The sequence below is a fragment of the Tauraco erythrolophus genome, chromosome 2 (assembly GCF_009769465.1).
Source record: "Tauraco erythrolophus isolate bTauEry1 chromosome 2, bTauEry1.pri, whole genome shotgun sequence".
Taxonomy (NCBI): domain Eukaryota; kingdom Metazoa; phylum Chordata; class Aves; order Musophagiformes; family Musophagidae; genus Tauraco; species Tauraco erythrolophus.
The window spans coordinates 58798955-58826201 of record NC_141466.1 but is presented as its reverse complement, the minus strand read 5'-3'; the positions used below and the strand labels follow the sequence as shown (position 1 = coordinate 58826201).

Here is a 27247-nt window from a genome sequence, read left to right as displayed (position 1 = left end):
GCAGGTCTAAATTCAAGAAGGTTTAGGCAGTGTTCTTGTCACAACTAGGTGAAGAAGATTGCAGAAATCCAAGAATAGAATTCGATTAAAATGTTTAGCCAGCCGTAACGGGAATATAGTGCCAAACACTTACAGTATGTGTTACAGGACTAGTGACTCTTTTGACATTTCATAAGCACAGTAAATTACTGGGTGGTATTTTTTTTGTTTTCACTCATGGATGAAGTTTTTCAATAATTTTAATTTCGAATTTGTTCCATGAAAAATTTGTTTCCTTCCTATTTCTTCCTATTTAGGTGCTGCCTGCAACTTATTGTAGATTGTCCGAGTGCTATTCAGGAGGAGCTAGATCTTATTCGTGCTCTTGGCTACCTTGAAGAGTTTGGTGTGAAAGTATTACCATTACAAGGTACTGCATATTTTTATTCTTTATAAGACTTATTGGATCACATGCATAAATATGCATGACAAATAGTTTACTACTGTATGAGTGTTGCTTGAGTAAACTCAAGAGTCCCTTCCCTGCCTCCAAATGGCTTACAGGCACATACCAAAAGATAATTTTTTAAAAACCTTTTTTTCAGTTTATGTGAGATAAGAAGGATGTCTAGGTATGGAATCTGTGTTTTGGAATTTATTTTTAGCAAGACTTTTTAATAATTAGAGTAATGAGTGTCTGAAGCTCCTGGTGACTTCAGCAGAAGTGGTTTCAGCTCACCTTTTATTGGCAAAATAATCTGTACTTGCTCATGTGCTGATGAGCTTTAAAATAACGAGTGGGAGAGAGATATTTCATGTATAGGCAGTTTTAACGTCTCTACTGGGGTGTTTCATTTTGAAGTACATAAAATCCAATGACAATGGAAGTGAACTTTTATTGTAAAACTTTAAATCCGTTTTGTAGCTCTGACTCCAATCGTATGGAAAGTTGTTTGACAGAAGTTGGAAAGAAAGGGTGATTATGGACAATGAGATAAAGGGGAAAATGGAATATATTGCAGTATATTTGTATTGCGTATAGATTGTGCCAAACTAACAAAAGTTCACTGCTTTATTAACAAAAACCCTACTTTTGAGCGAAATCTACCTGGCTTTCATTGAAGCTTGAACGTATGGTATGTGGGCAACTATGTGAAACTGCATGAACACTGGTATTGAAAGCACTCGAAAAACTGACTGAGAGAGAGCGCTGAGTGCCAGTGAAATGTGTTGATGGTAGTGTTTTCTGTGCACAACACCAGAAGTAAATACTGAGATTTATGGAGAGCACCTGTGGGTCTGTGGAAAATGAAGCAGATGTTCTCAGGGGCTGTTGTTACTTCTGTTGTTACTTTACTTCTCTATTGTGTTTTTTTTTTTTTTTTCTTTTGCAAGTATTCCTTCAAAGTGAGCTCATGCTCCGTACGTTATATTCAGGAATCTTCCCGTTTCCGATTGAGAATAACTATGGTTTCTAGATCTTCCAATATTGCACAGTTGACTTCTACAGCAGAATTATTTTTTAGTCAATTTGTTCAGCCTGTGAAAAAGAACACATGTATTTTCTTATCTTTTCAGTGTGGACATGAAGGATCTCTTTAAAAAAAAAAATCATGGAGACATAATATTGCATTAATATTATGCGTCATACAACTGATTTGTATTAATTAGAATATGTGAAACCATGCCTGTAATTTCATTAATGATCCTGACTTATCCTTTCTTCAGTGTCTTTCATGTAAATCGAGTTAATCTAATATGATTAAAATTATATTTTAAAGTTTTAATGAAAGCCTTTAAATGGTCAGTTACTTTGATAGAATGTCATTAAAATAACATTAAGGATCACTTATTCTCACAGTAAGAATTAGCAGTAGACTTATTTGCACTTCTGTGTTTAGTTTTCTGTAGACCTTCTCGCTCTACTTGCATGTTTATCAAACTCAGCAGTTAAGGTTGGGAACTACTATTATGATGTATTTTAATAAAATCTGGTTTGGAGACTCCTTATTAACATAAAAGGTGAAGAAAAGTCCATCTTTAATAAAAGTGTTTGACCCATGGTATTATTTCAGATTACTTTCAGTTATGTTAGGTATTTCAAAAGATTTTCCTTATGCAGTCAATGTATGAAAATATTTTACTGCTGTATGCTAATATGTGTGTGTGATAGAATATTAAAAATGAAACTAAAAGTGTAACCTTTTCCGGCTCCTCCATTCTTAATTTATTTTAGTTTAATTTGATTTCCAGAACTTTTATTAATAATGAGTTTGCATTATGCAAGTACTTAATTGCTCTCATTGAGAGGCCTATTATCATATGTTTTAAGCCCAATATGCTGATGTGGAGTTTATCCCCCATGCAGGCATTAATGTCTTACTGAGTGTTAAGTGGAAGAACTGCATGGTGTTCCTCTGTGTTCTGAGAACTCGCATGGTATGAAAATGTTACCTTTTTAAAGCAGCAGCCTGAAGTTGGCCACCCGCTAACTAGCTAAAAAGAGCACTGAAATTCGTATTCATGATATTAAATTATACAATTAAAGTAATTGTTTAATTCTTGGTAAAATCTTTTTTGAAACACAGTACTAATTATAAGCTTGTCAGGTTATGGTTAACACAACCTGGTGATTTGCAGGCTGTCCTTCCACTTGCTCAGAAAACATAAGCGTAAATTAAACCAGCCTGAATATTTTGCCTACGACACTTCTTTTAGTCTGTGTGATGTATCCTGTCCACCCTAACATAAAATGTAGCATGAAATATTATTTAGTTACAACATTCCGAATGAAAGTTAATTTTAGCAGTCTTTCTCCGAATCTTGCAAAAATGATATTTTAAAAAAAAAATTGTAAAGACATATGATTAGTCATATAAATTTAAAAATGCATCTGAAAACCTGAAACAAAAACAAGTTTTCATTCAGGTTAGTCCCAGCCTCACTTGCTAGTGATTGGGGCTGGGTATATTGTAGTGTTATTTTAACTTTCTGTTTACAGATACAGTTGAGGATCTGCATGCCAGTAGCTTTGGGCTGGTTTTCAGAATGTGTTTGCATTCTCACACTCCCTAGGACTCTTTCTGCATCTACATGGTTAACCAGAAATAGAGCAGTAAGGTTCATTTGTACAGTCCCTAACATCAATTCTTCTTTCAACAGTGCGTTTGTGTTCGGATCGACTTAGTCTCATCAAGGATTGTCTTGCTCAGTTGTCAACAAATTATAAGCAGTCTGCGAAGCTCCTGGGACTTGCAAATTTGCTAAGGGTTGCAGGTAAGCTATGTTAATAAGACACTGAGTAGCAATGCAACATGCATTTGGTTTATGCTTTTAGGACATTTGAGGTGATCATTAGAATGTGTGTTCAAGGAGATCACTAAAAAGTCATCTGGGAGAGCAGTCATTGGGGAGGAATGACATATTTTACATGAATGAAATATTTTACCTGTGAAACGACTGAGATTGTCAGCTGCTCTGACGTTCCACTAATAACTAAAATAAAACCAGCCTTGTCTTATCTGGATTTTGAGTAAAAGCTCGTTTCAAATTGGAGGAGCTGTGGCTGAGAATATTTTGGTTTACAGTTAATTGGTACTACTAAAATTCTAGTAATTACTGTTTCTGTCAAATAAAGTAGTTTGATTTAATAATAGTCCATTTACGTTAGAGGGGGGGAAAGTAATCTGTAATGCATATACTTCAGCTCTTAAGCTTTTGTCTATGCTTTGTGTATCTCCTTTGTCTACTAAAAATAATGCATTAGCTTGAGTATTAATTGGAGGAGCTGAATATCTCCAAGGATTCAATCCTAAGGATATTAAATTATTTTTTTTCAAAGCCTAAAACCACAAAGTATTTTGTCCAATACTGTTGTCCTAGTGCCTTAGTTGTAGATCAGCATCTAAAGTGCCCAGTATATACTTTTGAAAAAGGAACAAACTTGTGGCTCCCATCTCCAGAGACTGAAAGATGAGAGGCAACATATATTAGGTAGAGAACTTTAGGGAATTCCTAGAGCTTATTGATATGGTAATGTCTGTGTGCTAGTATTGTCATCACAATGACACTCACTGAGACACCACTGAAAAAAGAGATTTAAAAGAGATATTTAAAGCCAGATGATAAAATGGCCTCCTGATTTTCTCTTTCATGTGGTTACTGGACTAGAGAAAACCAGAAGATGAGTGTGTGAGGTCGTTAATTTTTAATCAGGTGAACGCTTTAAAAGCTACTAATTAGGCTACAAGTTACAGATTTATTCTGAGAGTGTTGGGCTCTCTCACTTTAGCGGTTAACTTCTGGAATAATGCTAATGTGTTCCTGTGGTAATTATGGAATTGTAGTAATAAAAGTATGTTTGAGGAGTGAATTTTGGTAGGGAAAACACTACTTTGACACTTGGTTTTCTTGTCTCTTATGCTAAATAAACAAATAACTCAGTTACTTTCAAGGGTATCTTTTGATTATAGAATAACGTTTATTTGAAAGGAAAAAGTGGCAAGGAAACATTTCTCGTAGTGGCTTTCTGTGGTGGTGGACGTGGTTGGGGTTTATGTGGTGGTTTTTTTTTTTGTCATTGTTTTGATTTTGTTTGTTTTTAAATTAGGTAGTTGAAAGCTTTTGTGATTAAAAACCATTTCACTGTCACTGAGAGATGACTAGTTGTATTACTTATAGAGAAATACTATTTTCTGTACACTATATTCATTTATAAGCAAGATCCGGATTCAGTATGAGAATGCCATAGTTGTGAATTTTATCTAAACTTATTTGTAGGAGATGGGCTATGGAAAACAGGTTTCTTTCATTTTGAGAAACTCAGTATCTCTTTAATCTTTTTTTTTTAAGTTTTTCTGGACTTGAAAGCTGTAAACAGCATACCAATATTACTGCAGTGTTTTTTGTGCCTGACATTCCATCCCATTGACAAGTATCGAGAAGAGTATTCAAAAGCATACAAAGGAAGCATGATTGTCATCGCTATTTTAAGTCATGCATGCAAATGCAATATTTTTCCAACAGATTAGCATCTGTAGAGCTTCACTCTTTAGTCCTCAGTTACTGCTATGTGTATCTTCAGTGAGTGCTATAATAGGTAACCTTACACTGAATTTAAAGTTGCATATAATTTTACTAGCTAGATTAATAATACCTTTAAAAATAGATTTTAATTGGAATGCTGGCATAACCTTAATCACAGTCTGTAAGGGAAGAGTCTCATAAAAATTAATAGTAGGTATAAAAAAAATTAATTGAAGCAAGGCATGTAGAAGCGGTATTTCTCTGTCTGTCAATTCGTGATTTAAGTTATTGAGTTACAATCAACTATTAATATGATAAAGAGTTATTTCAGGACTTGGTAGCCATAAGAATGATAACAAATGCTAGTATTATTGCGCAAATTAGTTTGTAGCCAAAAGGGCAGCTCATGCATACAGATTTCAAGATTTGTGAATGAGTATATTTTATTTTAAACTGAATATTAGAAAAGGAAAACCTTCCTTGCAGTTTTGGCACAGATAGTCTTTGTTAGCAGGTTTAAAACTACTAGGAAAGGGTAACTTGATTTCTAACAGCTTATGATCAAAGGAAATGGTTTTATGGAGATATATTGGGATGAGTCTGGATATTGAAAAAGAACCTAGGGACTGAGCTTTATGGACTGACTTAATGAAGAATTAGATAAAGAGCTGCTGGAAGAACGAATTGTTTTTTATCCCTAATTGGTTTTCACTACTTAGACAATTATCCTGATTTATGAGCCACCTTTTCTGTGAAAGAAGTTCTGATGTTGTCTTGTGGAACATACTTATTGGTGTTGGTTATGCGTGCTCAAATTCGCAGTCCCTTCCATTGCTGATCCACTGTGTGCATTTACCAGCTGGGTGCTTTCTTGTGCTCTTCCTACTAACTGGAGGAATTTGTTTCAGCATTTCCCTCTCTTTGCTCTCCCTTCCACCCAACCCCACCCCATATGATTATTACTATGAAAGACCTGCTTGCTACATCTATCTATGCCAATACAAATTTTATGCATATGTGTATAGAATATATAGTATATGCTATGTTATACTGTATATAATATATAGCTTATAAAATACTATGGGCATAAATATTAATTTTAATTCTAAAATAATGCATTTGCTATGCATACAAGGGTACAGTGCACATGGTCATCCTTAAGGAACTTTGGGAGCTGTGTTCTCTGAATATGGTTTGTTTAGAGAGCAGCACTGAAAGTGAGTAATAGAATTTATATTCATACTTATCAAACCTAAAACGTTGCTTAGGTAATGATATGTCAGCTGGCTTCTTAATTGCTTTAAAGTATTTGATTAATGACAATAAACATTACTTAAGCCTCACGTCACTACCTCTGTAAAGTAAGCACACAAGTATTATCTTAATTTCACAGATGGGTGAAGTGAGTGGAGGAGAATGTGCTCAGAATGACAGCCTGAAAATCTACATGTGCTCAGAGAGCTGGAGTTGTTTTATGTCTTATGATCCTCACTTAATCCTCACTTAATCCTCACTCTCAGTTAAGAAAGGATGTGAAAGGATTCACTTTATGTAATTATTTGCTTGCAAAATAGAGAGCAAAAAAAGTGTTAAAAAAAAGCGCTTATATATCAGAAATTAAGAACATCTTTCTGGTGTTACTGTATATCAAAAAGATCTAGTGAGCATTGCTCCTTTTTTGTGAGATAGGCTCTCTCAAAATGTTTTCTGTTCGTTATTCTCTTTTCTCACAACTTTCTTATGTTAATTTAATTAATTTAAATTTAATTTAATTTAATATCCACAAGTTAATTCTAGTAATTTCAAACTTTGCTCACATTCCTAAGTCAAAAGGTATTTTTGAAATCCACCTTCCTCAACACTGACTTTCTTGCTTAATGCATGTAGAAGTAACCATAGAGATGGTTTCTGATCTCTTAAATGTAGATGACATGGAATTTCTGGAGTATTCATACAATTTTGATATCATTTTTAAAGTTTTTTATGACATGGATACTCTCAGGATAATGCTGTTTTGTCCACTCACAGCATGCATCTTATTCAGAATGTTTCAGTAAGCTTTTTTTTCCTTTATATGACCTAAATTGGATCCAAACTTTTAAAAAGTATTTGAACATCTTTTATTAAATCAAGAAAAAATGATTTTCTGTTATTTCTGAGCTTCCATATTTTTCCTGTCTTCATTTGTAATAGATTGATAGAATCATTTAGGTTTGAAAAGGCTTTTAAGATCATGGAGTCCAACCATTAGCCTAACAGTGCCAAGTCCACCGCTAAACTATGTCCCTAGCTAAACTATGTCCCTAAAGCACCACATCTACACGTCTTTTAAATACCTCCAGGGATGGTGACTTAATCACTTCTCTGGCAGCCTGTTCCAATGCTTGACAACCCTTTCGGTGAAGAAGTTTTTCCTAACACCCAACCTAAACCTTCCCTCGTGCAACTTGCGACCGTTTCCTCTCGTCCTCTTGCATTTTACTTGGGAAAAGAGACTGACACCCACCTCACTACAACCTTCTTTCAGGTATAATGCCACATTTGCTTGTATCACTTTCTATCTGAATGCTAAATATCATATCAAAGAAATATGTTAAGAACTTGAGAGACTTAAATCTTCCTGAGTGGTGCCACCCTTAGAATGTAAATGCCTTTTCCTTATGACAAGAGGGCAATAGTCCAAAGGAGCAGAACACACGCAAACTTTCACAAATAATAAAAGGGACACAAAAATTAAGATATCGTTTCCAGTTTCTGAACTTGATTTGTTTGAGACTGGATGACAGAGATTAACATTAATGCAGAATTACATTGTAATCTAATAAAGTCACCATTTTAATGGTTTTTCTCATTGAAACTTTCTTGGTTTTAAATCTTGAATACCTGTCAAAATGTCAAGGGGAATAATTTAGAGTTCAAAAGTTTCACTTTTATAAAACTTCATTATTAAAAATGCCTTCAAGTGAAGTGTCATGAAGCTGAAGTAAGTAGTGAATTTTTTCATTTCTGAATAGAAGAACAAGACCGTGCTGCTAATATGCAGCGGGTAGTATTTTAAGTGACTGCACTGTTTAGGCAATGAAAGCCATGTGAAAAAGGGCTCGGGTGTACATTGCAAGGTTTTCACTAGTCAGGTCAGAACTGGTGGTTGTTCTGTGGGTGGCATAACAGTGTGCATCAAGATAATGGAAGTTTAAATGAGTGAACAGTGGAGGTAAGATGAGCAAGTGTAGTCATGGGTGGGAAGGAAAATGATCCTTACATTTTATGCTTGTGCTTTTGTAAAACAGATGGAGATGTATCCTGCTGCATCAAAACTAATTAGCTAAAACGTTGGGAATGGAGGACTTGTCAGCATATGACTGCTCAAGCACAGTTGAGAAGAAAACTATTCCTTGCTCCAAGTGTTCCTTCTCTCTTCCCTCCAATCCCATTGATTTTTAAGTAATAATAATAAATAGCAGTGATTATTTTGTCTACCTGAAATCTGAGGGACAATAGTTTGATTATTTCTTTTGCCTTTTATTTGCGTCTGCTACTTAGTCAAATCTCTCTGTAAGTAGTAGAGCTGTCAGGGTGAAGTGGACGTCGGAAGGTGAGTGGCAAGTATGGATCTCTTGCTTATAGAAATGACAGTTCACGTTTAGCTTGTGTAGATAGAAGCACCTCTTTGTCATCTGTAATTGCTTTTGCCCGGATGAGAAGTTCCCAGGTTCCAGAGGGCAAAATTTTGCAACAGAAGAGCCCTGGATATGATTAATTTGCAACACTGCACTGGCAATATATAGAGCAAGAGGCCAAAAGATAAAATGATGAGAAGCCAACCTCTTCTCCCAGCTGAGTTAGTCATGACGTGCTGGGATTAGGGGAATCTTGATTGAGTTCAATAATTAAGGTAACTTCAGTTCCCTGAATGTCATTCTGGCACAACTGCTACATCTTTTCTTTTGAGAAAGCTTTAAAAAGAAATTTGCTTTGCCTGCGTTGATGGATCTGCAAAGTAAAGTTAAAAATAACAGCTATGCAATTTAAGAACATGTACTCTTTAAATGGTTTTTGGAACCGGATATGTTTAACCTTCTGAAATATTTGCTTTTCACAAGTTGTAGTAATACAATTTCATAAACCAGTGCCCTTTTCAAATGACTGTAACAGCAAGGACTGCGTAAAATCGCTTTGAATAATAGGGCAGAAACATGAGTAAGAAGCTTGCTTTGAAAAAATCTACTCATTTTTATTAGCTTCTTGCTGTCCTTCTTTCTTAAATTAAAATGAATAGTGTGAGATTTTTTCCTTTGTATGTTTAGTTACCTTCTTCTATAGAGCATGGACATACACACTGTTTTGAGCACAAAACTTTACTGGACCATTTGGTTTCAGTAAAGTAAATAACTTTCATTCTCTTGTGTTCATTCTAAATCGGAAAAAGCTTAAAAAAATAAAAATAGATTACTTGTAAAAGGTGACGGGTATAAATGTTATTTGTATTGACTGTAACTGGCTTTGAAAAAGGAGATGACTTGTCTGATTAGATTTTAATCTGTAAATGCTGATGTATTAAAATTAAGGTCAGGACATTTTTCTACAGAGATTCTTGATGAAACTTTAGTCAGAAGAGATCAGTAATATTTTAATTATTTCTTTTGACTCATAACTGGAGGAAGAGGCATTGTCCAGAAGGTCTGGTGACCAAGATGCATGTATGGTGTGAAAAAATAGCTTGCTATATCTATGAGGGTAGAGATTTTTAAATACCTGTGTCTTCCACATCTCATTAATTATTTGGCTACGTGAAGTGGGAGTTTAAACTGAGGCTTTGTATACTGTAACAAAACTATTAAAAATTTCAGAATTCTTATTCTGTTACAGTTCACAGTTTTTTTTTTTTTCAATGTCAAGAATTTGATTTATATATCCCTTACCTTAAATATCAGTTTTTGTCTATGTCTTGGCCATCATATAAATAGAGTTTTCAAAACACTTTTTTTTTTTTTTTTTTACTCTGTACATAACATACTGTGTAGTTTTTTTTATACAGGTATGATGCCAACGTTTTTTAAAACACTTTACTGTTTTTATTGTTTCCTTCAGGAAAAAGCAAGTAATTTTATTTCTGCTTCAATTTCAAGACGGCTTTTCATGTTGTGGCATATAGTTTTCTTGAGAAACAAAGTAGCAAGCTTAAGTTGACCATTAATTCCAATTAATTTATTAAAATATTGGATTTTTCTTACAGGAGATGATCAGATGGAGAGAAAAGGTCAAGTTTTAATCCTTTTAGTGGAACAAGCTCTCAGTTTCCAGGACTACAAAGCAGCTAGTATGCATTGTCAAGAGCTCATGGCCACAGGTGAAGTGAATAAATCAGAATGGCGCGGGGTGATGGTGGTGCAAATCTGAGTTCTGACTCTCAGATTACTGTGAAGTATGGTACTTCAGATGAGTCCACTTCATTAAAAAGTCAGTTGCATTTTGTTCGTGGAAGTCAAGTAACATCAACATGTCAAATGTAGAAGGCAAGTGGTATGAAATAGCACAAATCCTGTTGTTTTGAAGGAGGAACTCTATGTAGAATCATAAAATCATAGAATGTTTAGGGTTAGAAGGGACCTCAAAGATCATCGAGTTCCAACCTCCCTGCCATGGGCAGGGACACCCTCCACTACACCAGGTTGCTCAAAGCCTCATCCAACCTGGCCTTGAACACTTCCAGGGATGGGGCATCCACAATCTGGGCAACCTGTTCCAGTGCCTCACCACCCTCAGAGAAGAATTTCTTCCTTAGATTTAATCTAAATCTCCCCTCTTTCAGTTTAAATCCATTGCCCCTTGCCCTATCACTGCATGCCCTTGTATAAATTCCCTTCCCAGCTTTCCTGTAGGCCCCCTTTAGGTACTGAAAAGCTGCTATAAGATCATCCCGGAGCCTTCTCTTCTCCAGGCTGAACAGCCCCAACTCTCTCAGCCTGTCTTCATAGCAGAGGTGCTTCAGCCCTCGAATCATCTTCGTGGCCCTCCTCTGGACTCACTCCAGCAGCTCCATGCCCTTCTTGTGTTGGGGACTCCAGAGCTGAATGCAGTATTCCAGGTGGGGTCTCAGGAGAGCAGAGTAGAGGGGCAGAATCCCTTCCCTTGACCTGCTGGCCATGCTTCTTTGGATGCAGTCCAGGATACGGTTGGCTTTCTGGGCTGCCAGTGCACATTGCCGGCTCATGTTGAGCTTCTCATCCACCAGCACTCCCAAGTCCTTTTCCTCAGAGCTGCTCTCAATCCATTCTTTGCCCTGCCTGTACTTGTGCTTGGGATTGCCCTGACCCACGTGCAGGACCTTGCACTTGGCCTTGTTGAACTTCCACGTAGTCATGGAACTACAAACTACTTAAGCCAAGTGGCTGCTGGAGCAGTCTGAAGTTGAGTTACATCTCTGTTCCATGCAGCCTTTATGGTTCCTTTTTCAGGGGATGTTAAGTGTCAACAGGAATACCACATGTGCTCCTTTATCTCATCCAGTAAGAATTATGCAGCATTCTCCTATCACTTCTGAAGATTACCAACCTCAGAAGCATGTTTTGTGTTCCCATGTAGGTTATTCTAAAAGCTGGGAAGTATGCAGTCAGCTTGGACAATCCGAAGGCTACCATGATTTGGGTATGCGTCAGGAGCTCATGGCTTTTGCTCTGACACACTGTCCCCCAAGCGCCATAGAGGCATTGCTGGGAGTGAGCAGTTCTTTGCAAACCCAGGTAGGAGTTTCTGAAACTTTTTTCAATGTAAGTTTGGTGCTTACCAAAGTAAAGGGGACTTGTGCTCATCTTAAAGTTTAAGCATTTTTACATGATGACTTGACTTCTGAAGTAGGAGGGGAATTGTATTCTCTATCTTCAGTACTTTTGATTTCTTTATTTATTGCCTGATTTAAACTTTATATTTGAAGTTAAATAATTTTTTCACTGTTTTCCAAGTTCTGTCACCTGTTTACACCTTATAATACAACTTCATTAAATGCCCACATAAATGTCTATTAAATGTGTATTCTTACAGTTTTATGATCTTTACCCAATGTAAAATGAAATTATTTTCTTACTGATTTCTTTTAACAATTACAACAGGCTTTATGTGTGAACCATCTTTATTAACTTTGCAAGGACTGACTTCTTAATAGAATCAGATCTTAGATGTTCAACTGATCATATTATATATGTGAGAACATGTAGTTGTGGCATTTAAATACAAGTTATGGCAAGATGACATAGCAAACCTTTAGAAAAGTTTTATTTGAAACTGCAGTGCAGTAATTTATGTTGTCAAAAGGTTAAATTTCTATTCAGTGTAATTGTGGCTGGGCCTACCTACTATTACTTGTTTAAGAATTCCTGTTTGTCTTAGTTGTCTAGGAGATCACAATGTGCATAGATTCATCTTTGTGTGGTACAAACCTCTTAAAGGGCTTCGATTCTGTGCCTGAAGAACGAGGGAGAAGGGAGCAATAGCTGCAGTACAAATGCAGTCTAATTAAGGCAGCTGCAACGGCGTAGCCTTTTTGGTTATAAAATTGCTTGTATAGCAATGTGTGTGAGAAATACAGGCAGCATATGGGGGCAGTTTGGGCCACTTCAGTAATAGGATAATATCAGAATAAAATGCTACAAAGGATTTGAAAAAAAAACTCTGACTCCTGGAAACTCTTTTTTTTTCGTCATGAAAGCACTCAAATTTGAGAGAGGTAGGTACAATTATTGGCTTAAACGCAAGTGGAATCTTTACAGAAATGGTAGTTGTACAGTATAGATATAAATTGTTTCCTCTCTTATGTGCCTATACCTGGAATTAGAATTTGAAGTCAAACAAACTTTTGACACTGTTTTTTGACACTTTTTGACACAAGCTATAATTTGATAGATTTTTCTGTAAATTCACTGCCTCTGTATCACTGTCTCATTCCTTCTAAAGGCTTCATGTCCTGTTAGTTGTAGTGCAGTGCAGCTGCTCAGCCACCGGTTAGTACCCTCTTGCATCCCACTTCTCCAAGGGAAATGATTCTCTGTCTTGTTCATTCACAAAACTTGAGACTGAATTTGTTGCTCAGATTTCTTTGTTAGTGCAGTATCTTTTGTAGCAACAAATCAGTTTCTTCTGCAATTATTTTCTCCATAAACTAAGCAGAAGCTTTCCAGCTCTGTTAATTAATGGTCCTACATGTTCAGTCCAAGCACTCCATATGTAGATAGATAGAGATATGCAAAAAGTCTTTATCAGAAGGTCAGAGTGTCCAGATGATATACGTATAAGTGTCTTTTGTGGACCTTCATCAGTTCTATGGCCTGTGGAAATTCTGCTCACAAAACTATCATCTTGTGTAACACTTGCCTCTGTAGAGTTACCCAACACCTCAGAGGTACAGGTCAGATAATGGATGTTTTTCATGGAAGTTCTTTAGCCTACATAGTACAGCAGGGTGCATATAAAAAAAAAAAATAAAAATTCTTACATTGCATGAGAAATAGTGAACAAAAATAACGGAGGAGGGAAGGTCATTTTGTCTAGAAAGTAAAACAGAGAGAGGACGTCAAAGATACCTATGTATTCTTCTCCATGTCTTCCCCTGCACCCCTGATTTTCCTATCATGGAAACTTTTATTTCAGAATTTCTTGGGTTTCCTATGACATCAGTCATAATTCTTACATTTGATTATATGACTGGTAAGACATTATATTGATTTTGTTTTATAGATTCTTTATCAGGCTGTGAATTATCAGTTTCTTCCTTCAGAAGGAAGTGAGAATATAAGTATCTCAGGACCTTCTTCGTTGATCAGTAAGGATGCAGAGGTAAGCGTTAAAGAGAGTTTTTAAAGTAGTAATGGTTTCGTTCTGCATTATGATGAAGAGCTGAATTTGAGTTTTCAGCAACATCTACCTGTTTACTAGATAAAATGCACAACGTTAAATACATCTACTAATTTCTATTCTTCAATTGTTTTAAGTTCAAGGCTTTGCTTATGTTTTTATACTTTTTCTGATTTTTTTGTTGCTTCTTCCTACACAGTCTTAGCACTGTAGAAAAAATGTATGAAGTCAGAGGCAGGAGAAGAGAAAAGCACAACAAAACATAACAAAATAAAATACATTAATGTTGGTTTGATTTTTTCATCTGTCCCAATTGCAAAGCAAGTTATTGAAAATAAAGCTGAGCTACGTACTTAATTTAAATGTTTTGAATTCAACTTAATTTTCTCCATGTTCTGTGCATCATGGAATTTATGACTTCTTTCCATTTTAGAACTTTCATATTTTGCATGTGAAATTATTTGTATGTTTAAGATCAGAAGGAACATTGAGTGTTTTGCGGGAAATAGAGGCAGGGCAGCAAGAAAAAAGTCTACTATTATGTTTTCTACTTTTCATGTTTACTATTTTAACAAATATAAGTGTATACATGTACAATTGCAAGTATATTTCTCTCTTTAAAGAAGATATAATAACCTATTTATGAAAGAAAGGAATTCTTTTCATCCTCTTCAGAGTGGAAAATTCTATGTTTATTTTTTTTTTTTCTCTGTTCTATGTTTAATTGAGTTTTTCTATAGGTGATAAACAGATCTTGGAGGGGTGGGAGGCAAAAGCATTAAAGAAATACAGGATAGAATAGAGAAATAAAGTAAAAAAAAAAGTGGTTCATGTTGCATAGTCTGGCTTTTTGAGAAAAGTATCTGAATTGCATCCTCCTTAATGTCATTGTGCGGAATTTTTACCAATGACAGCTGTAGATGGAATACAATAGTCTTTGCCTTTAGTATATTTAATACCATGTGTCATATAAAACCATACCTCTCCTTCACGTTAGTGGAATGGGAACTGGCACCTTCTCTGTACCTGTCTGTATTTTATGTTTTTTATATGTCCGTAGGCACTCTGTATACATATATGCATATGTCAACATACATATACATATTTGCATATATATAAAGTAAACAGGCAGGAAAGTAAAATAGCACTGAAAACAATATTCAGAGGAAGAGAGCTAAGAACTTTATGTATCTGCTACAGTCATTGATGCGAAGAACAGGTCTGTTCATTGGCCTGAATGCTTTTTATTTTTTGGAAATTGGTAAACGAATCTTTCTGAGAGGAAGATTATTAAGGAAATGTTAATAAAACTGTGAAACTTTCTGATGTGGCTAGGGATATGTATGTTTACAATATTTTAATGTATATAACACATTTGTCATTCTTTACGTTTCATATGCTGTTGTACTATTGACTGTATGTTGTGACAGAACAATTATACATGCATATAAATGAACCAGAAACTTATTCAAGGGTTTATCAGAGTTGAGTAAACTCAGTAATTAGCTTAATTGTCAATTCACTTTGGATGTCTGAAGCAATTTTCATTATGCTGGGGAATTCACATTCAGAATATTATCCACTCTTAATTTCTCCAATATATCTTTCATTTCCGCCCCCCTCCCTTAGTTGTGGTTGGTTGTCTGTTTAGAATTGGAAGTAGGCCAACAGTTGACCTGGCAAGTTTGTGTGTTGCTACACTGAATATTTTCTTTCTGTTTTAATACAGCTTCTTGGCATGTCGTGTTTCAGACTGTTACACTATGAAATGAATTCTGTATATCTGCTAATTCTGTCTTTGTTTACTCTCTCAGCTGACTTAATAGGGATTTATAGCTTCTTTCATTTCTTGCAGTGACACAGGAGGAAACACAGCCAAGACTCTAGTCACTGCGTAACCCTTCTTTTGTTACAGACATCTGTAATGTTAGAAGAGTGATATATTCAATAACTCAGTTTCTCTGACTTAACTGAATCCCATAACTACAATTCCCATAGTTCTGCTTCAGCTAATTCCTTCTGCTTCAACTTTATTGTTTTCCACAGAATTTCAGTTTCTTCAAAGAAAAAGCAAAGATTTATTTTTTTCCCCCGTCTTTTTACTCCTTTTTTTTCCCCACTTATGTCCTGATTAACTTATATCATCCTTTTCTGAAGGAGTTGGCAAATATTCTTCTTTCTCACTTTTCAAATTGGTGTTCTAAAGTTAATTTTTCTTATCTTGACTCAACTAAGCTTCTTCTACTTTACATTTATATGAGCATCCCTGTCTATGTTGCATTAAAAATACCTATCTATAAGTACATCAATTTTTCCTTTCAAAGCTTTAGTGACCTTTTTCTACCTCTTCTTACCTTTATGTAGTATTGAATCATTAGTTGCCACTACCTTTATTTTCATTATACCAAACTACATAACCAGCTGGTCATATTTGACAATAATTCTTCTCTAGAAGTGTCTTAAACTCATTTCATTTTTGTTTTTTCTTTTTTAAGTTTTCCCTCTGAAACTTTGTTCCCCATGGAACTTGCAGAAATCTTGATAGCAGCTGACTACATACCTTCATAGATTGCATAGAAATGTGTCATTTAACATGGCTGTTATATTTACTCCAGTATAACTTTTCTCCAAGTTTTTGGTGGTTCCTACTGTGAAAGAAATTCCCGATTGTGCTGATAGAGGCACATAATTGTTATACAAGAGCTAATGCATTTGCACAAGAATGTGTTTCACTGCGTTAGTGACAGCTTGTCACTGTTGATTGAACTCACAGAATCTGTTGGAGAAATGTTCCTCTGGAAGCTATGATGATTCCAACATAGCAGATTATTTTTAAGCAAAATGTTTTATTTCCCCAATCCCCACCTTTTTTTTTTCTCTTTGTTGTATGCTATGAATGCCTCAAGAATTACTCTTCTGCTTCTGAAACAAAATACCACAGCAAGAAAATTAAGATCTTATTCATGAAAAGCATTTCAGAATATTTTTTTTAACATTATTAGATTAAAATATAATGCTTAGTCACAAGATGCTGTGTTGTGCGTAAACAGTAGAAACAGTAACCAGCAATTGCCTTATAAATAAGCTCTGACTTTGTGTAATATATAGCAGCTTTCCAGTACCTAAAGGGGGCCTGCAAGAAAGCTGGAGAGGGACTTTTTACAAGGGCGTGTAGTGATAGGGCAAGGGGAAATGGCTTTAAATTGAAAGAGGGCAGATTTAGATTTGATATAAGGAAGAAATTTCTTACAATAAGTGTGGTGAGACACTGGAAGAGGTTGCCCAGAGAAGTTGTGGATGCCCTATCCCTGGAAGTGTTCAAGGCCAGGCTGGATGAGGCTTTGAGCAGCCTGATGTAGTGGAAGGTGTCCCTGCCCATGGCAAGGGGCTTGAAACTAGATGGTCTTTGAGATCTCTTCCAACCAAACCGTTCTATGATTCTGTGAAATTATAGGAATGATTTTCTTAAATGTTTCTTAAAGAAAATTGTTGATGAACACAACATTAGCATCTTTGCTTTTGTGTTTTTCCCAAGCACTAGATCTGGGAAAAGACAGGATCTTTTAAAACATTTGTGTACCTTAAGTTGGTATGTCATATATTTTTTTCACTGCTGGTTAGACATCATTAAGGAATGTTGTGTTTATGTGGCATGCGCTGGGAACTCTTCTACCTGGAGTCTTTGGAACCTCGGGGCAGAAATAATACTCCACCTGCTGTTTCAAATAGTTGTGTTTTGTTTGTTTGTTTTTAAATTTTATTTCTATTTTGAGATTAACTGCAGCTGTGTTTTGTGGTTTAGTAAACGTACTGGTTTTAATTCTGTCATATCTAAATTAGAACTCTTCTCATAGGAAGAGATAGCTATAATTCCTGAAGGAATAGTGTTCATTTACAGTGTCACTGAACTCTTGTGCAGAGGAGAAAAATCTCAACGTGGAACTCTATATGTGCACTGTTTAAACTCCTGTTGTAGTCAGTGGTGCATACAGATTAATGCAGTTCATTGGCCGTTAGGTACTTGATGTAGTTACTTAATCATAGATATCAACAATTTTGGATGCCTTAAGTTATCCTCCCGTCCTTTAGCTAGTGGCCAAAAAAGTCTAGGTCCTCTGTCAGATCTACAAGTGTTAAGCAGGTATCTTAGTTACTGCCATGTATCTCAGACAGTTATCAAAGTCTATGTTTAAGCAGCTGAATCAAATGGATTGTGTATGCTTAAGGCTGGGTTGCTTTTTAGGCTCCAGTGATATTATATCCTTAATAAGAGCTTAGACATTCGGTGATACGTGAATTTTAGTGTTGTCATCTTGAGCTGAATCTTTTCTCTAGTCTCTCATCTGGGGCCTGGTTTATCTTTGCAGGACTGGAGTTTTCAATCAGAGTGGTTCATTAGCTGTAATATACATTACAAAAAGAAAAACAAAAGCAAAAACAAAACCACAAAAAAAACCCCAACACAAAAAACCTCAAACCAAAACCCTACAAGGCACAAAACATAAATGTAGAATGAACATAAATAATTATGTAAAAAGACTATTTTAAACTCCGATTTTCCAATGGGAATACCAAAAAGGGAAAAAGAAAAAGGAAAGGTAACATTTGATGTTCTGTCCTATGAACAGAATCTGTTCCACCTCACTGTGTTTCCTTGTTTCCTTCATAATCTTAATGCATTATGACTCTTAATGCATAAGGTGTGTACAGTGTACGGTTTTTGCATGTTTCGATTCTTGCATCTTGACTAACTGTAATCAATGAGCAAGAAAAAAAAATCTGTGTTGCAGTTGTTCTAATTTATTACTCTCTCTTCTGTGGCTTATTTAAAAAATAGTTGGCTTTGTTATTTATCCTAGCATTAAACTCTTTGGAATTACACCTATGTATATGTATATATGCATATGTGTATATCTAAATGTAAATATTTCATCTGTTATTTTAGAGTATCTTGATAATTCAGAATTTGTTGACTACTTTTTTTATACCAACTTAGATTCATACAAAATTTTAATATGCTAATTTAGGATTACTAAATTGTTAATATTATTTTGGTTTTAATAAGAAGTGCTTACTTTTATAAAAGGATATCAGGAAGAAAAAAGAAAATAATTTCCCCCAAGCACCCCTCAAAACCCCCAAACTGTAATTTTCTCCTGAAGATACAATTAAAGAATACAATTAAAGTCATCTTCTTAAAATGTAATCTCCAACAATCTTTAAGAAATCATTTACTTTGAGAGATTGATCCAGGATAGCAAAAAGTTATAGCCTGAAAGTGTTGCTGTTCCAGGTACACAGACGAATGGCTTTTCAGAAAACGGAACTCTTATTTGTGCAGAAAAGACTGTAATTACTTGTCAGAATTGAAATTCTTTTTGGAAAAAATCAATAGAGTTTATCTGATAGTGGTAGAGCTATAGAAGCATACACAACAGCATACAAGTTAGCTCGTTCAGTTTCACACTGCTGAAGGAGGTTTATTTTAAAAACTTGTGTTTTGCTTAAATGCAGTTGATAACTTTGGGGGGGGGACACACATGACTTTTTTCTTCTGGTTCTGTTTTGGTTTGGTTTTGTTTTATTTTTCTCCCCATGAAGAATCAGTTAGATGTCCTGCAGCATCTGCTTGAAAACAGAGGCAGAGAGAGAAATTATTTTAAAGGTTATATACAGAGTACTAAATTACAAAAAAGGTTTTGTACTGAGTACCATGAGTGGTTTATTTAAAAAATGCACAAACGAGAAATTCTCCCCCATCCTCCTAAGCCGCCAAGACCTAGGATTTTCAGTTGATTTTTACTTTTCAGAGGAGGAGAAATTCTGGCATGTTTTACTTGACATGCTCTTTCTTGATTTCGCAAAGTAATAGCTGAAATTTCCAGTTTATCCAGTCAGTTCTTTAGTGGTGCATCTGCGAAATGCAGAATATAATTTCAGAAAAGACTGAAAAAAGTGCTGCAGCCTTAATGGAAAGAAAGACTTAAGATGGACCTGCTACTTTAGTGGTCATCTTGAAGCAGTGATTTACTGTATACTACAGTAAAAGGTACTAAAAAGAAGTTTGTCTATAGTGAAATTCTACCTTATTGAAGCTAACATGTTTTGTCACTGAAGTTACAGTGGGACATAATTCACTTGGCATCCTATTGCTCTGCTGTCTTAAATTTTGTCATGAATTAGTAAGTTGTAAACTAATACCTCACATTCGGTTATACAGGTAGAATTGTTCTATTTCACTACACTTCCGCGTATGGGGAAATAGATAATAGAGTTGTTAGGAAGAAACACTGGATAAAAGCTGTCGAAGTCTGCTGTATAGAAAAAAAGTATTTATATATTCTATTACTGAAGGCTGTGTTACATTAGCTTACTAATTATATCTTTATGTCTAACATGTAAGCTTTGTAAAGCATGCAATTAACACAAACCTTTCAGGACTGGAATAGCACAGATCAACCAACATAGATGTTCTGGGTGTTATTTAAATGCTTTACCTGAGGAAGAGCTGGTGCAGAACGTTCCATTTGTAGAACATGTCTTGTGCTTTTAAGAATTGACTTACATGCGAGTTTACTGAGACTGGGTGAAGATGTTTTGCAGGATACTGTGTAGGCATTACATGCACGTACTGCGGAAGCAGTTCGGGATTGAGAATAGGCTGAGGTCTTGATTCTTTTTTGCAGTCTTTTAGGTTCGCTATATTTGGTACCTTGTAGGTGCTTACTGCAGAATTTCAGGTCTTGATGATGCTTTTTCACTTGGCCTAGTGATGAATGTTTACATCTCTTCACCATTGCCCCTACTGAGAATTCAACTTAATTAATGCTACCTCCCTACAAATACAAGATTGTCTCTGCTATCAGCTTTCTTGAATTATTGAAGATTAATTTTGGCGTGCTTAATCTCCTCATTTGTTTGAGAGATTCTTATTTTAACAGAAGCATTCAACAATTATGTAAAACATTACCATTATAAACTCTGGAATTAAAACCAGCTGGTGTCTGTGGAAACGAGATTATAACTGAATAAGGGGCAAAACGTTCTGCTGATCATGCTACTCACTTCAGATCAAAACTCCTAAATCACTGTTAACTTGTGTTTTGTTTGGTTTTAGACAGCTGCTGCTTAAATTAATGATCATTAAAATTTGTTATTAACATAGTGTGTCTGAACTCTCCTGCATTTGGCTTTAGGTCATTAGCCTAATTACAGCATGAGTCTAACACTTGCCATTGTGTTTTGAACATGCTCACAGGACGAAACCAACGTCTCCTCTAGCCAGTCTGCTGATTTGTTGTACTGGACGACATCAAAAACTATGAAGGTGTTGTCTAACACAACTATGACTACAAAAGCCATGCTGCATGCTGTCAGTGACGGACAGTGGTGGAAGAGATCGTTAACTTATCTTCGACCATTACATGTAAGGGATTGCTGATGTGTCTGCAGATGTTTACACAGTCACTGATACACTAGTATAAAAACTAGGCTCCTTTCTGAGAACTGGAGACCTCAAATCAATGAACGAACTAGAGACATCATGGGATTGTTTGCAAGCAAACCCCAGTGAAAAAGGGGTCTAAAGCTCTTTCCTTTTCTTACTTTCTAATCTGTTTTCTCCTTTTTTTAGTATAGTGTGAGAAGGCATAGTTGAACTTTGGCAGAACTTCAGAACTTTGGGGAAGAAAGCACAGTGAAGTCTGCTCTTTAAATGCTGTCATTTTGTATTCAAAGCTGTTCCTTTTCAGTTTCTCTTTTCTACCTTCTCTATTTCAGAGGCTTTCCTATAATGTTTATGATACTAGTTTTTATGATACTACTTTTGGGATTGATTCTCTTTCCTTTTTTAAGAATACTGAATTCAATTCAGCCTTGGTTTATGTGAGACGACTCCTATCTTGCTCCCCACTGAATTCAACGATATTTTCATTTACAGTTGCTTCCCTTCTGAACAGCAGTTACAGATTTTTTTAACAAGTTTTTAAAAACTACGCTCAACTGTACTTATTTTTCCCAGGGCCAAGAATTTGGAGATGTATTAAAAAGTGGGTCAGCAGAAAATGCCACTGTGGAAAAACAAGGCTGCCATCCATTTTATGAGTCTCTAATTGCTGATCCATATGTTGCAGAAGTAAGTTTCAGTTTCAGAATTCTGAAACTTTAGGGTTTTTGTTGAGATCTTGTAATTAAGTAATAATATGAATTTTGAATTATCTGTGTAACTAGAAATTTTATGCAATAGTAGGAAAAAATCCAGAATTAAAAAGAAAGGAAAGCAAATGCTGGAACTGAGGTAGATAATTGCCTCTGATTCAAGTGAGCTAAATATAACTACAGTGTGTCGTGCGCATGTGTCAGTTATCTTATTTTACTTCTAGTCTGAAATCAGCTATGGCACATACGAGAGCAATTCCTTGGAAAGCTTTGCAGAAGTATTACTGAGAACAGAGAAACTGACAGAAACAAAGAGCGAAGGAAAAGACCTGCTTCCAACTACAGAAGGTATGGATATGTGTATATTCACTCCTATATTTACTATATATAGTAAATAAAGGAGAACCTATGAATGAGTTTGAATATGAAGAATAGCACATAACGATTTGAAGTTTTGTCTGGGTACTTTGTATGAGTTGTGATCTGGTTTATCATCTTATATTGGTAAATAGTCTTGATAGAAGTAGCTGCAGAGTTTGCAAGAGAAGTGTTTTTAAAAAGAGTTGCTCAGTAAAAACTAGAAATCTGAAAGTTGGCTTTAAATAAGCAGGAACTGATACTGGGAGGCTGACAAAATATTGTAAGGGGCAGAATTTTTGAAGGTTTCCTGAATGTTACCATATACAAGTATTTAAATAGAAATTTACAACCCAATGATAATGTTGTTTGTTTGTGTGCCTGTGTATTCACTTGTTCCGATTCTGTGACATTGTGTATACAAATTTCAATATTGCAGGGTCATTACAGTATTTTATTTGCTAATTATTGGTCAACTGCAGCTTCTGGAATCATTAGAACTTTTTGTCTTCCGAAATTTCTATGTTTTACAGATAATACTTAATAATTTGTTAACTGAAACAGTTTCACTTTTTTAAAAAAACAACAACCCACATAAGACCACCTATGATTGTTTGTTTTTGCGTTTGGCTGTCTCCTCCTGTTTTAAGAAATAAACTGTTGAAATATTTACATGCTGTTAGTGTCTTTTGAAGGAAGATATCTGTATTATATTTTACTCTGTTGTAAGTTCTGCCATGAGAAATGAGTATATTAAATCACTTGCAATATGAGAAAAGTTTCAAGTGAGACTTTCTTCATAAGCCACACAGTTTTATTTCAACTGTTTAGTGAAAAACAGCATGTTTGTCTTACAAGTGTACAATTCAGTAGTTTGAGATATGTGATGTTTCTACAGATAACCTGAACAGTTGTAATATAATAACATTGCAAATTAGAAAATGCCAGCAACAGCTTGTGTAAATGGGGGTGTATTCACATTTTGTTCCTTTCATGCTCCCTTAATGCAAAAATAGTTTTAAATCAGTACTTATGGTCTCTTGCATGCTGGAAGCCCATAGGCTTCTAACTGATGCATATGTCTTAAAGCAGAGGGAAGCAGGCATTAAAAAGTATTCATTTCTGTCTTAGGGCAAATTATATTAGTTGGCAGATCTTTGGTAACGCTTCCTGCTCCAACTTGAGTAATTGAAATTGTTTGTTTACAATTCAGTGGCTGTCTTTGAGATGGAAATTTCAGTTTTGGGGACTTTTGCTTGAAGAAAAAAAATTTTAGATTCTGGCTTTGGTTTTTGATCCTCTGTCTTCCTCCTCTTACGTGTGCAGACTATTGTTCTTACCGTTTTAATACTTCCGTTCTCTTCCGCCACTCTTACTCTATAGAATCTGAATTTCACGTATGAGTCCTTTCAACTGTGCTATGGAACTGAGGTCTGTGTTTTCCTCTGGAAAATTGAGCTGTATTTATTCTATACTCAGCAATCCTGCTGTATGACACTTTTTGGTAGACAGTGTTCTTACCAAATAAGTGTAACATAGCTTTCTGTGAATGAATGGAATTGCAAATTGCTAATTGTAATGCATTTAGCCCTGGATAAATGGTATTGGATACCACCTCTTCCCCCTTCTTAATGCTTTACTTGATCAATTCCAATGGAAGGTCTTATGATTAGTTAACACTTTCAGGATTGTGGAGCTTGAAAATGTGCATATTAATAGCACACTGCCAAAATTTAAAATAAAAAAATCGCTCAGATATGGACTCCATTTATTATTGAGGGTTTTTTTTTTCCCATATTTTCAGGCTTACTCTAAGGTTTTGGGAGGATTTTGCCATGTGAAACTGGAATGTTAATATGAGTTACTAGCTATGATATTAGTAACTAACACTAACACAGCAGTTTTAATTTGATTAAATTAAATTAATTAAATTAATTAGAGTTGGAATCCTGTTTGTTTCCTTCTAGCTGTCTTCTAGGACAGCTACAGCAGCAGGTTTCAGCTCCATTAGAGGAATCAACGAACTTGGAAGAAGATGCAGTTTAGCAAAGAAACCCCACTTGTACTTAGCACATTGTCTTAGGAGAAGTTGAAGTAAGCCTCAAAGTCTGTCATGGTCCAGGTGTGAGGGAATCGCTAAACACCCTCCCCAGAGGCAGCGTGCGTGATGAAACTTGAGATAATGCTTGCTTCTTCTTTTATGGGTTTGGTAGAGTCACAAGTCTTGAACTTGGACTTTTCTTGTCCTTTCTATCTGGATGTAGGTGTTAGACTGAGCATTTTCCAGTGAAGTGTTAACATCCATCACTTTGATTCCAGTAAAACACTCTTTCCTCAGTTGTGCCGTTATAGTGCATCCAGGCTTAGCGTGACCAAGGCAGTGTTGTGCATCTCTGTTTAACTGTAGTTGTCTTTCTCCATAGCCCTTAGGGATTTGATGGGGAGGTTGAAGATGAGATCTGAATGGGAATTTACTACAGTTGACAGCTGCATTTCGTTTTAACCAGATTAGGTACTAAACTTGAATAGCTTAATGTTTTCCATGATTTTGTAATTGTTGCAGATATGGCTGTTTAACTGCAATATATACTTTGCAGTTTAGTGAGATTTTGGAACAATTGAAGACTTGAAGCAATTTTTTGCATTTTTTTTCAGGGAAAAAAACATGGAAAAAGAGTTGAAGCTTCCTAGATGTTCATAAATTCCAGTTTTCACAAATAAACCATTATCTTCCCTACTTTGCCTTCCAAACAGGATTGTGACATAGACACCTACACTGGAGATAAAAATTATTTATAAAATCAATATTATTTTGGTGTTTCCCTAAGGAAATATTGCTTGTGGGACAACAGCGTTGGCTGTTTGTCACTGCCTGTGCTCCCTGGTTTGCCAACCCTGTAACATTTAATCCCTTTGGCAAATTTCAAATTTGGCAGTGGTCTGAAATGATACTAAGTTACTGTAAATTTTGTGAAGATGTACGAGAGGACAGAGTGGCACCCTGCTAGTGTCCATAGCCTGCCATTTGAACTTGGTCCTGTTAGACATCAGGGAATTCCTGTAGGACTTCACTGGGAGACAGAAAACTGTATGAAAAGAGTCTTTGTGTATACACATGTGTTTGTATATCTATAAAGTATGCATCTGTATATGGATGCATGAACTCTTATCTGCACACAAGCACACAGAAATTTATGTTTATTGAATCAGTACAGGGGATTTTTTTTTTCTTAGAAGGGGTGACAGTGGAGGCAGGTGGTCTTAAGTACGTTCTGGCAACTGAGATGCCTTTGTGTTGAGCTTCATGCAAAGGCATGAATAAAGTCATATTGTTTTCTGGCCTTATATTGATGCTGTGTTCTTTGTCATGATTGCTATCAGAAGAGTGAAGATAAATTTTTGCTAGTGTGGCAGTTGTCATGTGGGGATGTTAGGTTGGAAGAGAACCCACAATTTATTATGTATTCCTGAGGCTTTACGATCATTAATTTTCCAGAGAAATGGAGAAGAGGGCTCAAATTCTTTTTTCCCTCCTCTCAGGTTTTTTTTTTTTGTTTAACTAGAAGTGGTTCTAAGGACATGTAAAGTAGCTTTACTTGTGCTCAGAGTAGGAAATAACAGTTTTGCAAACTAATTCATCAATATTTTAATATTAGATATTTCTAGAGTCCTATTATCTTTGCTTGGACAGCATAAAGGTTATTTCATATGTAGCAGTAATAAACTGTCAGCAGCAAGAAACTATTGATAGAAGCCATTTGAAGCACAGAGCATAGATGCTGTAGGAGTATGTAGGCTTGTATTTGCAGTAACTGTGACGTATTGCCATGTAGTCAGCCTCTGTGATGACTTGTTGCATAGAAATTTGGGTTTTGTATCTGGCTGAGGTCCAGCGTGTAAATCCACTTCAGGCTGATGGCAAATGAATGATAATCTGGAAATTGTAATTGGTCAGTAAGCCTTTTATAAATCGTTCTTTGGAATGAAGAATTCATTGGAGATCTGTGTGTGTAAAGTAATCAGGTTTCTTGCCAGCGTGCCCTCAAGAGTAGTTTGCATAATGTGGCAATATAGGTATTTGAGACTTTCTTAAAATAAACAAAGAGCTAAATTGCTAGTTGATGGCTTCTAGTGATTGAGATGATGATGGTAAGAATAATATCATCTGTAAAAAAAAAAAAAGGAAACCACAATGTTATTTTCCTGGTATACTTAAAATTCCTTATGCAATTTCTGGTCCAGGTTTTATAAGATTTTTTTCAAATTGTCTCTGGAGCTAGGAATTTATATTCTCTACCCCTAAAACTGAATATTAAGTGTATCAGAAGAATCGTTATTCTGTAATTGTTTGTTGGAACTTTCATAGCAACCACAGTGATGCTTGACTTTAGCACAGGAAGAGATAACTGCATGAACAAGCGATCCTGTTGCTAATTAACAAATCTTGGGCACTCGTATTGTGTCTGTGTATTGGTTCTCCTGTTTGCGTAATGTAAAACATAATGGGTTTTTTAAACAAAAAAACAAGTTTAGTATCTGTAATGTAGGAAAAGCAGGTAATTTTTATGTCAGTTTTACCAGAAGCATATCTTTTGATAATCAGAATAATAACTCTTCGATGCATTAATTTTGACTATGTTGTTGTGCTGAATTTCTGTGTGCAATATGTGGCAGGACCTGGTTTTGGCGTTTCACTGATCTTATGTAAAATTCATATAATACTTGCATCTTTATATTTTTTTTTTCTTTCTTTCTGATTAAGACAGAGGTTTTTAATATGGTTTGTTGTGTTCAGTGATAAGTGAATTAGAGCTCAGGCTTGAAGGGAAGACATTTTGTACCATTCCTCTGATTGGTATCTTCGAACACTTGCATTGCTGTC

At 35.5% G+C, this 27247-nt stretch overlaps 1 protein-coding gene across 1 annotated transcript in view; it reads left to right on the top strand.

Annotated features, from left to right (window-relative positions):
• Positions 1–27247, top strand: part of NBAS (NBAS subunit of NRZ tethering complex) — a 189876-nt gene that overhangs the window by 67742 nt on the left and 94887 nt on the right. The window contains exons 31-38 of the mRNA XM_086631399.1: positions 297–409; positions 3142–3255; positions 10241–10354; positions 11590–11747; positions 13735–13827; positions 21110–21277; positions 21872–21985; positions 22233–22356. Of these exons, the coding sequence (XP_086487525.1) occupies positions 297–409; positions 3142–3255; positions 10241–10354; positions 11590–11747; positions 13735–13827; positions 21110–21277; positions 21872–21985; positions 22233–22356 (998 nt within the window). The remainder of the gene's footprint in view (positions 1–296; positions 410–3141; positions 3256–10240; positions 10355–11589; positions 11748–13734; positions 13828–21109; positions 21278–21871; positions 21986–22232; positions 22357–27247) is intronic.